This window comes from Sturnira hondurensis, unplaced genomic scaffold, assembly GCF_014824575.4.
Source record: "Sturnira hondurensis isolate 20B ecotype Veracruz unplaced genomic scaffold, ASM1482457v3 Scaffold0010803, whole genome shotgun sequence".
In the NCBI taxonomy this organism is placed as follows: domain Eukaryota; kingdom Metazoa; phylum Chordata; class Mammalia; order Chiroptera; family Phyllostomidae; genus Sturnira; species Sturnira hondurensis.
In genome coordinates, this window is record NW_028083434.1 from 811,674 (window position 1) to 824,918 (window position 13,245).

General features: G+C 44.4%; 1 protein-coding gene across 8 annotated transcripts in view; it reads left to right on the plus strand.

Annotated features, from left to right (window-relative positions):
- BCORL1 (BCL6 corepressor like 1) overlaps positions 1-13,245 on the plus strand; it is a 65,564-nt gene that overhangs the window by 11,934 nt on the left and 40,385 nt on the right. For all 8 annotated transcript variants that reach the window (XM_037059307.1, XM_037059306.1, XM_037059313.1 and 5 more), the window contains one exon: positions 8,235-8,364. In XM_037059307.1, the coding sequence (XP_036915202.1) occupies positions 8,279-8,364 (86 nt within the window). In that variant the 5' untranslated portion in view covers positions 8,235-8,278. The remainder of the gene's footprint in view (positions 1-8,234; positions 8,365-13,245) is intronic.

Genomic DNA, 13,245 nt, shown 5'->3' on the forward strand with positions numbered 1-13,245 from the left:
CCTGACCATTCCATTGAGATGAATGTCTAGCCTCCCAAGGTGACTACTTTGGAGGTAACCATGTTCATTTGAGTAAGCTCTGTGTGTTGAACAGATAGTATACATTCATTTGTATTCATTCTCATAAATGTTTTTTTGTTTTTTTTCTAAGATTTTATTTATTTATCTTTAGAAGGGAAGAGAAGGAGAGAAATATCAATGTATGGTTGCTTCTCATGAGTCCCCTGCTGGGAACTGGTCTGCAACCCAGGCGTGTGCCCCGACTGGGAATCGAACTGCGATCGAGTGGTTCTCAGGCCTGTGCTCAATCCACTGAGCTACACCAGCCAGGCATTCTCATAAATGTTTATAGGCAAGATTTTGAAACACGGAGGTATCTAAGCAGTCTATGAAGATGTCCATGCTGGAGCTGTGTGCAGGCAACTACTTAGCTTTCTTGGAAAATTACAAGAATTAATGTATTTGAGAACAGGATGCAGTGTCCCTTATAAGACAGATCCTTTGGGGTAGAACTGGTGGAAATATTTGGATAGCAAAAACAAATAAACAAACAAACAAAAGACAGGGAAACTAGAAAGTACTAGAACAGACTGTCAGGCAGAAGGTTGGGATGAACTGTACAAAGGGCCTCTTCCTCTTTTAAATTGCCCAGCAAATTATTTACACTTAATTTAGTGTGCATATGTTTGTGAGGGGTGGTGTGTGGTGGTAGAGGAACCTGTTTTGTATGAAGGGAAGCAAAGTAAAGTGACTGGGTAGGAAAGTGAAGTATGGCAGGAAAAGATGTGGGGATATAGATACTAGGGGAAATGCTGAGGGGTATATCAGAATAACCTTTTATGGGAACTTAGTAAATTAGAACAATTTACATCGGAGAAATTCCTCATTAGGAGGTGAGGTTTGGCATATGTAATGAAATAGAGAAAACAGGAATGTTAGTCTCCTGTTGAATACACATGGAAGAAGGCAGAGTGAGAAGGGTAAGGTCTGTGGTAGGGGTTTCATATCTAAAGCCAGGTAAAGTTATTCTTGTTGGGTATGTGTAGCCATTGAAAACTGATTTTGAGATGTTTTGACCTCTCTCCAAAGGCATGTTGGTGAGAGGGTGGAAGTCATGGCCTTTTCCCTTTAGCCCCAGGTTCTCAATGTCAGTAGTCTCTTGGATCTCCTTGGAGGTGTCTTAGATGCTGCTTTTCCCAAAGTAGAGTAATGGAGTGGACTTGCCTTTGCTTCTGTGACATTTGAGCGTGAATGCCTCGGTCTTATGGGCACTTCACACAGAGCTCTGGATTTCTATTGGAGCAATAGGTCCCAAAGTGTTTTTTTTTTTTTTGGTTTTTTTTTGCTCATTAGTCATCACTGACCCAACCCTCATTCTTAAACTGTCTACTGGCCACGCCTATCCTCTTGAGGACAGATTCAGGGCCAGGCTTCAAGATGAATATTTTTCCGGCTCATTTTTTAAAGTCATAATTGCTTCCAGGTCACCAGGCAGTGTAAACCAAAGAAGCCTGGGGGAGTACTTCCAGATTTAGTTTAACTGAGACCTTCTTAATCTTGAGTTTCTAATTTACTGTCTTGATGGTAGAATCCAACAATGAATAATTGGGCAGGTTTCATGCTATGCTATTCATGATTCTGGGGAACTTGTTTGCTGGACATACACCCTGTCTGGTCATTTTCAAGGTTAACTTTTTAAACAGTGTCTACTTTGGTAAAAAACATTTGTTGAATATAGATGCTCTGTTACCTCCTTTTGTGTCCTTCTCTTCCTCATATGCATGGCGACCATGCTTTGCTTGTAGTTGTTGTGAAATCTGCTTATTTGAATATCTTCATTTCAAAATAAAGCCAAAAAAATTACCCAATTTGTAAAACCTTCTTTGAGATTTTAGTGCTGCCCATCCACTATTACCAACTCCCTTTAACCCTGACTTGGGCTATAATTTGATGTTCTCCCCATTTTGATAACATACTCTCTCTAAACTTCTAAAATGTCTGTCTTCAGTGCTTCCCCACAGTGTTTCAGTTTGGCCCATGATGGTGAAATATTTCAGGTTCCCCTATTTCATTTTTTCCCTTTTGGTTGTCATATCCTATGGGCTTCTCTTTTATGCCTTTCACACCTGTCCTTGTCTTCTAGTGTTTTTTCTTTTGGATTTGTTTTGCAGAAATATTTTTGCTTCGTTATAGCTTCTGTTCCAGTTGCTCTCCCTCAGCTTAGCTGCTATTTTCACCATTTTAAAGTTATTGTTCTCCTATTAGTCCATTTTATTTTTGGTTTCCCCTATTTTGTAGTGTGGTGGTTATGTCTGGCTACCTACTCTCTGGTGCCTGCCTGTTGGATTCGTTCTCTTGGATCTCAGTCAGTCCTTCTACTTACGTGTATATGTGTCTCCCAAATGAAAAAGTTTTATTTATTTATTTATTTATTTTCCCCCAGCCATACTTAATACTTTGGGTTGTTGAAGCAAATGCTCTCCTTTGTTTTCACCATGAGTTGGATGTGTCTTTCGAGGTTCCCCCCATAAAGTGGGGCTCATAGTGGTCCCACTGCTTTCTTGGCAGTTACCAGCATTTGATTCTGGGGTCATGCAGCTGTTCATTTCTTAGCAATTACATGGTTGTGACATCTGGGAAAATCCTTTGAGGTATTTCATATCCTTGTGCCTGGGCTTCCTGGGTCACATGAGGTTACCAGGTTTCTTCCAAGTTCCTTTTAGGAACTTCGCCTTTTGCCTTTGATGTGATGGTTTCCATCAGAGAGAGAGAGTGAGAGTAAGAGACTGAGAATGCACACCACACATGAGTGCAGGTGCTACGAGCACAAGCAACTGATAGAGAAGTGTGTACACCAGCGGAACCTATCAAATGTAGCGTGTCTGTAAGGTTTTTCCTTTTTTGCTCGCCTCTCCTGAGAAGTAGTATACAGTTGAGTGGTTAGTGATTTGGTTGGACATGATAATAGCAAAACAAAACCCTAGGCCTGCTGGATCAGAAACTCCAGGACTGGGACCTACAACTCTTTTGTTTTGAGCAAGTTCCTCAGTGATCCTGGCCTGGGAAACATTGGTGTCTGTTGGCCATCTTAACTCCTCCCTTCTTATGTGGGCATTGACACCATCAGTGTCTCTTATTTATTTATTTGTGTGTTTGTTTGTTTGTTTATTCATTCATTTATTTAGTTTATAGAGAGAGGGGAAGGGAGGGAGAAAGGGAGGGAGAGAAACCTTGATGTGAGAGAGAAACACCGATCTGTTGCCTCTCATACACATCTCAACCAGGGACCTGGGGGTAGAACTTGCAGTCCAGGCAAACCTGCAACCCAGGCATGTGCCCTGACTGGGAATTAAACTGGTGACTTTTCTCTTTGCGGGATGATGCCCAACCAAGCCACACTGGTCAGGGCCATCAGGGCCTCTTCAGAAGTTCCTTTTGTTTACTCTCTACCTCCGGAGGATCCATCTCACCTTGTATAGACCACTTAGCTTGGTACGTTTCTGTCTGTGCTTTCTATCTATCTATGCCCCTTCCCTGCAAAGGCTACTGTTAATTAGCAGCAGTGGGCTTCACATAGGAAGGGGTGCTGCTCTGACAAAGTCATAGTTAAAGAGTAGGAGGCCAAGATTTATGCAGATGCTCCACCTTTGTGATCTTGTGAAAATGGGCTACCCAGTACCAGTTTTGCTTTCTTTGTAGTTGTACAATGTGTATTGGGTGTTAATTATTTTGGTTTTTACTTAGTTTTCTTTTTGTGGTTGTTATTTTGGTTTTGGGGGGAGTCTAAAAACTCCTTTATCTAGGTAATATTTTATATGTTGTTCTGTTTCTAAATGCCCAGTTTCCCCACTTCTGATTTCTGTTTCAGGCCCTACAAACTACTAATCCCCTCTAAACAGAACAAAAATAAACCTAAGAATAAAAAGGCCACGGTCAGTGACTTTTATCTGCTGCCTACCAACATTCAGGTAGCTATTTCATGTTGAAACTCATTTTATGGCAAGAATGCCCCCCCACTCTGTGACCAGAGTCTTCTAATGCTTCATAGAGATAAAGTGTGAAAAAAGTACCTAGTACTTCAGCCAATAGGCTGAGTTGTTGTTTCTAAATGTGTGATATTCCAAGATATTCTAAGAAACAGTCAAAACTTGATTAAGCAGGATATTCAGGGAATGGGATCCTGGTGAACCAACGTGAAGCTGACAGTCAATCTATTTGTCATAACCCTTGTTGAAATCTTTCTAAAATTATGTTAGAAAGACATAACTATCTTAATAATATTACAGACAATTTTCAGGAAAGGTAAAATCATGAGCCTCACACACATTTAAAAATGAACACGTGTTAAAGATTTTATTTTACTCATTAATCAACAAGGGAACCAGACAGATGTTATAGACGGTTGAAAGAAAAAGTTCAAAAGCACAAATTTATATGGAGCAAAGGAATTGAGTGGCAAAACTGGTTTTTCCACAGTGGGAAGGGAAGTCAATCCAAACTCTATGGGACAGAACTAAGTTTGCATATCCAACAGTTACCTGCAATTTACAGAGGTGCAAAATAGGTTAAAGACAATGAACCAGTCTAGGATCAGGCAGCTCCAGAAGGGTGGGCTGTAGAAATTCATCATGTTTTAAAATTGAAATACAACAGGTTTTTTTCCTATAGTAAGTATGCATAGTGGATACTTTTTAGGGGGGTGATTTTGCTTCCACTTTCTTATGGTCATTGCCTCGATTGTCATGCAGGATCCAGTTCCATATAACATGCATTTACTGATTACTTACTATATGTAAGACATTGTAGAGGAACTAGAGACAAAAAAAGATGGTATTTCTTACCTTACGTAGCTGATTGCCTCATGAGGGAGACAGACATGCTGCGCTCCCAGCTAACCACACTGTGGAAGAGAATAAAAATCAGGTCTGCGGTAGAGGTAGGAATGAAACGTTTTGGAACCAGAGAGGGAGGAGTTAACTGACTAGGGGCTAGGGCTGGGGTGTGATGACATTTAAGCTAAGCCTTGAGGATGACTGAGAGGAAGTGGGGGCACAGAAGAGACCATTTCAGGGTGAGGACACAGCAAAGTCCTGAAACTAGATGGTCTGTGCAGGGAAGGGTCAGGATGGCAAGGGCAGCGGGGGAATGGCAGGATGTGGGAGAGAAGGCAGAGGTTTGAGGCTAGGTCATGGAGGGCCCTGAATGCTGTGCTGAGAAACACAGGCTTGATTTTGAAGACAGAGGAAAGCCATTGAAAGCTTTTGAGGAGGGACGGAATGATGGGATTGAACTGGTGCTTTAGAAAATGAATTGATTATAGAATCAAGAGACTGGAGACAGAGGGACTAGTTAAGAAGCTATTATAATATTCTGGGTGAAAGATGATAAGGGCCTGAATCAGGTTAGTGGCAAGAGTTGTAGAAGGAGAGGATGGAGATGGCATTATTAAGGTTGGCTCCTGATTGGATGTGGGCAGTGGGAGAGAGAAGGTGTTAGAGACAACAACGGCCATGCTGAGATTTCCAGGCTAGGGGATAGTGGTGCTATTGACTAAGATAGGAAACAAGCTGGGCATGGGGGTGGGGTGGGGAGCGGATTTATGGGAACAGATAATGAGTTCAGTTTGAGACACACTGAATTTGAGGAGCTCGGTGAACATCCCATTAACAGCAAGTTGCTGGCAGCTGGAAATTCTGGTCTGGGTCTAAGGAGAGAGATCAGGGCTACACATACAGATTTGGGTGTCATCAGTATATGAAGAGGTGAGTTGAAACTGTGGAAGCTCAGGAACTGAGAAAGAAGGAGGGGTGAGCCTGACAGACACACATACACACAGAGGGAGAGAGGTGGAGGTAGTGGAGAGCCAGCTTGAGCCAGACTTACTAGAGGAGGACAAGAAAGACAGGAGATGGATACTGAATGCTGAGGTGAGAGGAAGGAGATTGGGAGGGAGGGATAGAGAAGGAGAGAGAGGAGATAGTGGAGCCTGAGGGGGGGGGAGGAAAGTGAGATAAAGGAGGGAAAGAACCACTGGCAAGAGAGGCGGGAAAGAGGAGAAAGTTGAAGGAGAAAGGGAATAGAGAAGCAGGAGAGAGGGGGAGAAAGAGAAAGCTGGGAGAATAATAGGAGGAAGAGGGATGTGATAAGGGGAAATAGAGGGAAATAGGAGAGGGATTGAGAGGGAAGGGAAGGGAAAGGGAGAGAGAGAGAGAGAGATGCGTGGGGGTAGGAAGAGAAAGAGGGAAGGAAGGGGAAGAGATGGGATAGGGTGGCCAGGGTGAGGAGGAGGTGAGGAGAAACCAAGCATGATAAAGTCCAGGTTTCTGGGGTGGGTGGAGGGAGAGAAGTTCCGTAGAGAAGCTAGTAGCCAGTGAGTCAGGATAGCCAGGACAGGGGCAAGTACAGGGAAAGGGATGAGGGCAGCAGTAACCTATGATGCAGAGATAGAGAGTAGGATGAAGAGGAGCAAGAAGAGAATGGGAGTATGTGCCTCTGTTCACCCCTTATTGCCTCTTTCCCTTTGATCAGTCCCAGTGTGCCATGCTAGCCCGGCTCTTCCTTGATCTTAGCAGGCAGCCTCAAGCCTTAGGACCTCTGCATAGGTTGTTCCCTTTTCCATGGAATGCTCTTCCCCCAGATATCCACATGGCTCATCCCTTTGCTTCCTTCAAGATGTTGAAATGTCTCCTCAGCAAGACCTATCCTGCTTACCCACTGTCAAATTATAAGCCTGCCTCCCCTCCCTGACCATTGCCAGGCCCCTTTGCCTGTGTTATACCACCTTCTAACATACTATAAGCCTATAATCATTTAATGTGTTTCCTGTGCATCTCATTCCACTAGAATTAAGCTTTGTGGGGGCTGGGGTTTTTTTTTGGTGTTGTTGTTAATTGTTTTTTAAAGATTTTATTCACTTATTTTCAGGGAGAAGGAATGGGAGGGAGGAAGAGAGGGGGAAAAACATTGATGTGCAAGAGAAGCATCCATTGGTTGCCTCTTGCACACCCGCAACTGGAGACCTGGCCATTAACTCAGGCATGTGCCCTGACTGGGAATCAAACCAATGACCTTTTGGTTTGCAGGCTGGCGCTCAATCCACTGAGCCTCATGAGCCAGACGTTGTCAATTGTTGAATCTCCAGTACTCAGGACAATGCTGGCACATAGTAGGAGCTCAATAAATATTTGTTGAATGAATAGTAGTACTGTGTTGAATATGGACAGTCTTTGAAAATTGTTCAAAGGATAAATGAAACAAATCCCTAATGTGGCTATATTTTATTATGGTTCACTTTTTTAGAAAGTAGAGAAGAGCATGAAATTCTAATCACTGTAGTGCTCTATTCAGTTGAGTCTTGATGAATAAGGCTTTTTGGCTAATAAGTTAAGTCAAGAATTTAAGGTTCTCAAGACAAGCTCACTGGGTAAATTTCCTTTTTTTTGATGCCTTATTTTCTCTAGAAGGTGAATTGGCTATGCAGTGGTTGTCAACAGTGAGAGCTGGACATTGGCTGGTGAAGGGGTGGTAGATCATGGGGATGACAGACTGAAGGAAGGAAGAAAGAAGGACAGAAATATGTGGTTTTTGATGGAACATTGTTTTTTCCTTGTTTGCTTGTTTGTGGTCAGTAAAAGAAATATTGTGTCTGATTTGGAGGGAGCTTTAAAGCAGGTTAGATATGTGCATCATATCTATATAACTCCCAACTTGAAGTCAGAATAGAATACATTTGAAGGACTTATAAAAGAAGTTTGTGCTTCCTCTGGAGAGCTTAAATTGGCTACGTCACTCAAATACTTCAGTACCCATTGGATTAGAGTTGACGAGAAAAAGATCCCCGGTAGTCTTTCAATGCACTGTTCACGTACAGGAACGACCCTCTAATTGTAGTTGGTTAGGCTAAGTATGTATAGAAAAATATACTGTCGTCTCATTTGTCTGAAATAGATTGAATTTCCTTGAACACTCAAGCATATCTGTCTTTAGGATAATTTAAAAATTACTCTAGGTGATTAACAGCATCTTCATCTCCATCGCGAAACCTATGGATTCCTAGAAAGCTGACGCTTCTTCATCCCCATTTGGACCTTCATTTCCCATAGCAAGCTGGCTTATAAGAGAAACTGCTTTAACATTTTGGTATTATAATTACCTTTGTTTAAGTGTTTCCTTGTTAAAGGTGGTTAAACAGGTGGTTCAGAGTTTTGATTGGGGGGGGGATTCTTTTTCCTCAGGGGAAGTGGCCACAGCAGGTCCTCTCTGGTGGTGAGCGGCTGTCATGATCTCTACAGCACCGCTCTACAGCAGCGTACACAACTGGACCAGTTCTGACCGGATTCGCATGTGTGGCATCAACGAGGAGAGGTGAGGAGTCTGGGAAGGTGACTATTGCTGGCTTCCAGTGAGCAATGACTACTCACCAGAGGGGTTAGCTGCAGCAAGGCCTGGGGAGGGACCCTGGTACTGTGGGTCATTTTAATTTTCCTGAAGGATGGGGCAGGGATGTGTGAGTGGCCTGCTCTGCCTTGCCATCCCTGTTCAGATGAAGGTGAGGAGGCCAACAGACAACCAGCTACCAACTGGTGTTTGTCTACTCGTTAAGAACTGTCAGATGGTGGAGTAGAGGAAGCTGAGGCAATTGCAGTTTCTATTTGCTGCATCCACGTTTGGTGCTTAAAGATATGCATAAGATATTTTTGGCCCTTGATATAAGCCCGGGAGAAAGGCATTTCTATCATTCAGCTTTATAGTAGGTACTGTTAGTGGGTATTCTGGTGACTAGTACTTTCCTGCTTCACGAGACCAATGAAGATTTACAGTAAGACCCTTATGAAGTATCAAAGGGAGAGCAAACTGCTAAACATGTAGTTTTCACATGAAATTGAGAGTTGGTGATGCCCGCCTGATCTCTGTGTGTGTGTGTGTGTTTTTGGTTTCTTGTACACCCAAATATATTGTTGACCAAGCTATGCCATTCCTGACCATGCCCCGTACTAAAAACATTCAAAATGGACTTTAGATTTTTAAATATATTTTATGTTTTATTTTCTTTTTAGAGAGATGGGAAGGGAGGGAGAAAGAGAGGGAAAGAAACTTCAATGTGTAAGATATACATCGATGGGTTGCCTCTCACACGCCCCCATCTGGGGACCTGGCCTGCAACCCAGGCATGTTCCCTGACTGGGAATCAAACTGGTAACCTTTCAGTTTGTAGACCAGCACTCAATCCACTGAGCCACACCAGCAAGGGTGGCCTTTAGATTTTATATTCGGCTTTCATAAAGGTTGGCCAAAGAGCTGTGTGTGATGGCTGCATCGCCTCTCCCATTAAAACAATTTTCTTAGTCCTCACCTGAGGATATGCTCATTGATTATGGAGATAGAAGAAGGGAGGGAGAAAGAGAGGCAGAGAGAGAGGGAAGGGAAGAGAAGAGAGAGAGAAACATCTATTGGCTGCTTCCTGCACATACCCTGACCGGGATCAAACCTGCAACCTTTTGGTGCACAGGGCGATGCTCCAACCAACCAAGCCACCTGGCCAGGGTCTCTCCCATTTTTAGAGAAGGCATGGCTCCCCTATGCTTGCTGGTGTTTGGCTGTTGTTTCAATCCATCAACTGTTTATATCAGATCAATCACCTAGAACACAGAATGATAGGGCTTTTCCTAGGATTACAAATGTGGTGTTTCCTTGCGTAAATCTTAGAAGTATGTGCATGGGTATGTGTGTTTATGTGGGGGAGTATTGGCAATTTGGAAGGGAAAAGGAATGGACATCTTTGTATGTATCTGTTTTCTATTTCTGTTGTTAACTGGGGAAGTATGTACTTGTCTGAGGTTTGGGTTAGGAGAATAGACCTTTTTTTTTATTTTTTAAAAGCCGTTAGCACCTGATAGTTTAATGTTCTTTATACTGAGGAACAAGTTAGAGATACACGTAAAAGGAGTTTAATTTTAGAATATAAAAGTCAAGACCAAGGAAAATAAGACAGAATTCTTCCCGGCTTTGTATGAGAAAGGTGTTTTCCTTTACGTATGAAGTATGACATTACATAATTACTATGGGATGGCTTGGGGACCACAGGGTAGTGGTATTGATTTTGTGTAAGTATTCATTGGCAACTAGTTATAAGTGGTTCAGACTTTGATGCAAAGATCTGGACTAGAGCCTTTAAAAAATCAACGTACAAGTTACCTTCCTTCACTGTCCTTTCTAAATGCCTTCTGAGAAAGGAGCAGGGAGTGGGCTTGAAACCTGATTTTCCCACTTTATGATCCTTTCTTGGCATGTTAAATAAGCAAATATGCCTAGTAGCTAAGATGACCTTCTAAGCATTGGCACTTTTGATCTAATTTACCCTTGATTGTCACTTTCCCCCTAAAGTCTAGGCCATTCTACAGCTGATTTCCAAAATGTGATCTCACCTTCTTTAAAAACCATCTTTGTCAGTACTTTACAACTTGTAGAACTTAGACATTTTGGGTATAAAGCTGCACCTGTGGCTTAACTCTTAAAGTTATGTTTGGGAAGCCTGCCCAGCTTCGTCAGATGCGGTGAGGACCACAGGGACCGGGGCAGGGCCTTTCTAAAGCTGGCCACTGGTGGCTGACCCTAGTCAGACTTCCAGCTAAATCTGTTTGCTTTCTTTTTTTTCTTTTTTTTTAAAGATTTTATTTATTTATTTTTAGAGGGGAAGGAAAGAGGGAGAGAAACATCAATGTATGGTTGCCTTTTGTGCGTCCCCTGCTGGTAGTTAGCCTGCAAGGAACCAGCCTGCAACCCAGGCATGTGCCCTGACTGGGAATCGAACCTCGATCATCTGGTTCACAGGCCCGCGCTCAATCCACTGATCTACACCAGCCGGGGCTGCTTTCTTGCTTCCTTTCTTGTACCCATTCATTCCCTGTGGTCAACAAACATTAAACTCATTGAGCGCAAACCAATCATCACAGACACTGGTGGTGAGTGCTACATAGAATGACACATGCAGGTCCTGTGGGAGTCTAGAGGAAAGAATGACAAACTTTCGGGGGGAATGAGGGACAGCTTCCCAGAGGCAGTGGCATTGGAGTTGGGGCTTGAGAGATGAGTAGGAGTTTGAGGTGAGGGTTGGCATTTTCCAGATGGTATGTTTGGGGGAAACCTTGTTCGGGATAAAGTTGGTCTTGGGGTGTGGTGGGACTAAAGCAGGGAAAGTTGGCAGGGATGAGGAGATAAGGAGTGTGGTGTGTGTTGTGTAGTCAGGGCCCAGCAGGAACTGCAACAAGCCAGGTCTGACAGTGGCACTAGCCCTTAATGATTAGGAAAGGAAGGGTTGGAAGGGTTATGGCCAGTTCTGGTTTAAGTTGAACAAAGCCTTGAGCATAATGGCCCCGGGTCATCTCTGTTGGGAAGAAATTGTGGGATTGATTTTCAGTCCTGATTGAAGCCTGCTTTGACCCCTGCTCCCTCCTCCTGGCCACCCGGATCCTCCTAACCTTGCCTGGTTAACTCCAGGTACACCCCTCCCCTGCAAGCTATTCTGTCCCAGGTTCTCTCCGTGGACCAATTTTACATTTATTTAGTTTTGCACACCCCTCTCCTCAGAGGATTTGAAATGTGGCCTCACAACATTTTCCCAGAGCCTCAGGAGCTGGCACTAAGGTTTGGGACGGCTGGATTAGCCAGGACTCCTGCTCCTGCTGCCTCTGCTGCTGCCACCTCCAGGGTCTCTAGGCTGGCAGCTGGCTCTGCATTCCCTGGTGGAGGGCAGGATTTCTGCTTTCAAGATGATTTTATGCCAGGTGAGAGCCAAGCAAGGGTCAGGGGTCAAGTATGTAACCAGCTCCTCTTTGCATAGTCAGGAGAGGAAATAATGCAAATAAATAACATCTTTCCTTTGCAGTCCTTATGTGGGGTTGGTGAACGGGGGCGGGGAGGCACTGCCACTTATTTTCCCTTGCCACACACCCCTCACCCCATCCTTGGCAAGTCTAGTTGGAGCATGCTTCTCCCCTATCCCAAGGCTGAGGATAAGTCTTGCTTTTATGGTCTCTCAGGAGTTGATGTCAACGTATACTTTGCCTTTCCCTCAGGCCTCCCTTCCTCCCCATCTTTGAGACGCCTGACTGCATCTCTGGCCCTTGCTTCTCTTTACCATCATTTCTATTTGTGACCCATAGTCAATGCCAGCAATGAAACCCTCCCACTCTTGCCAACTTAGCTGGCTTTTAAAGGGAACACGCTACCCCTTCCCCCCACTAGCCACTTCTAGAGCCCTGAGAATGTGGGGAGAGGCCTGCAGTGATCCCTCTTGCCTTGTTTTGCTTCTCTTGCCCAAGGTATAATTTCAGAGTCCATCAATGGTGCCCTGTTCCAGTGGGAGGGAGGAAGTTAGAAGGGCCCTCCCCATTCTCATGGGACTTGACTGCAGGTGCCCAGACTTCCCATTGGCTAAGGCGGTTGGTGAGGTGGGCACTGGCTTTCTGGGGAGCTCAAGATAAGGGTTCCAAAGAAGGGAGGCAAAACCCCGGGACATCTACCTCCGCAGAGGTGCACGGAGCATTCCTGGCTTAGTCCCCTAGGAACCTCAGTGGAGCACTTCTGCTGGAGCTCTATTCTTGTGCCCGCCCAAACCTCCCACCTGGCCACCCGCACCATGACTGCTGCCCCACTGTGTCTTCCCTAGGGCAGTGGGACACTCTTGCCGTACTCAAACCACCAAACTTCCAATGGGTGTTTTTCTGTAACTTCGCCCTCCCAGTCTGACCTTTCTTTCTTCTTTTTTTTTTTAGTCACGATGTACCATTTTCTGAGGTTCTTATCCGAAATTTAGAGAAGACTTTTTGAGCAGGTGGGGGTACAGTTAAGTTTTCCCCCTTTGGGACCCAGTTCTCTGGCCTTGAGCCCTGCTGTCTGTGATGTACCAACTTGAGTTTGGAGTCTGTGGTCTGGAAGGGAATGGGAGAGAATGTGGTGGTGCTGGGAGGCCACGGGGGAGAGTGGGGAGCTGGCAGGGGTGGGATGCAGGAAGGGTAGAAAGGCAGGAGGAAGGTGCTGGCTGGGGCTCACTGGTACTCTACAAAGTGGGAAAAGGTACCCTGGCGGGAAAGAAGGTGCCCCTTGAAATGCCCCTCAGCACCCAGTGACCTGGTGGCCTTGAATCAGTGTCATCACATGTGCTCATAAATGTGTATCTGCTCTAGGCAAGCCCATTGGGTGAACAGGTGATGAGTCAGAGTTAGAACATGAAACACAGTGGAGATG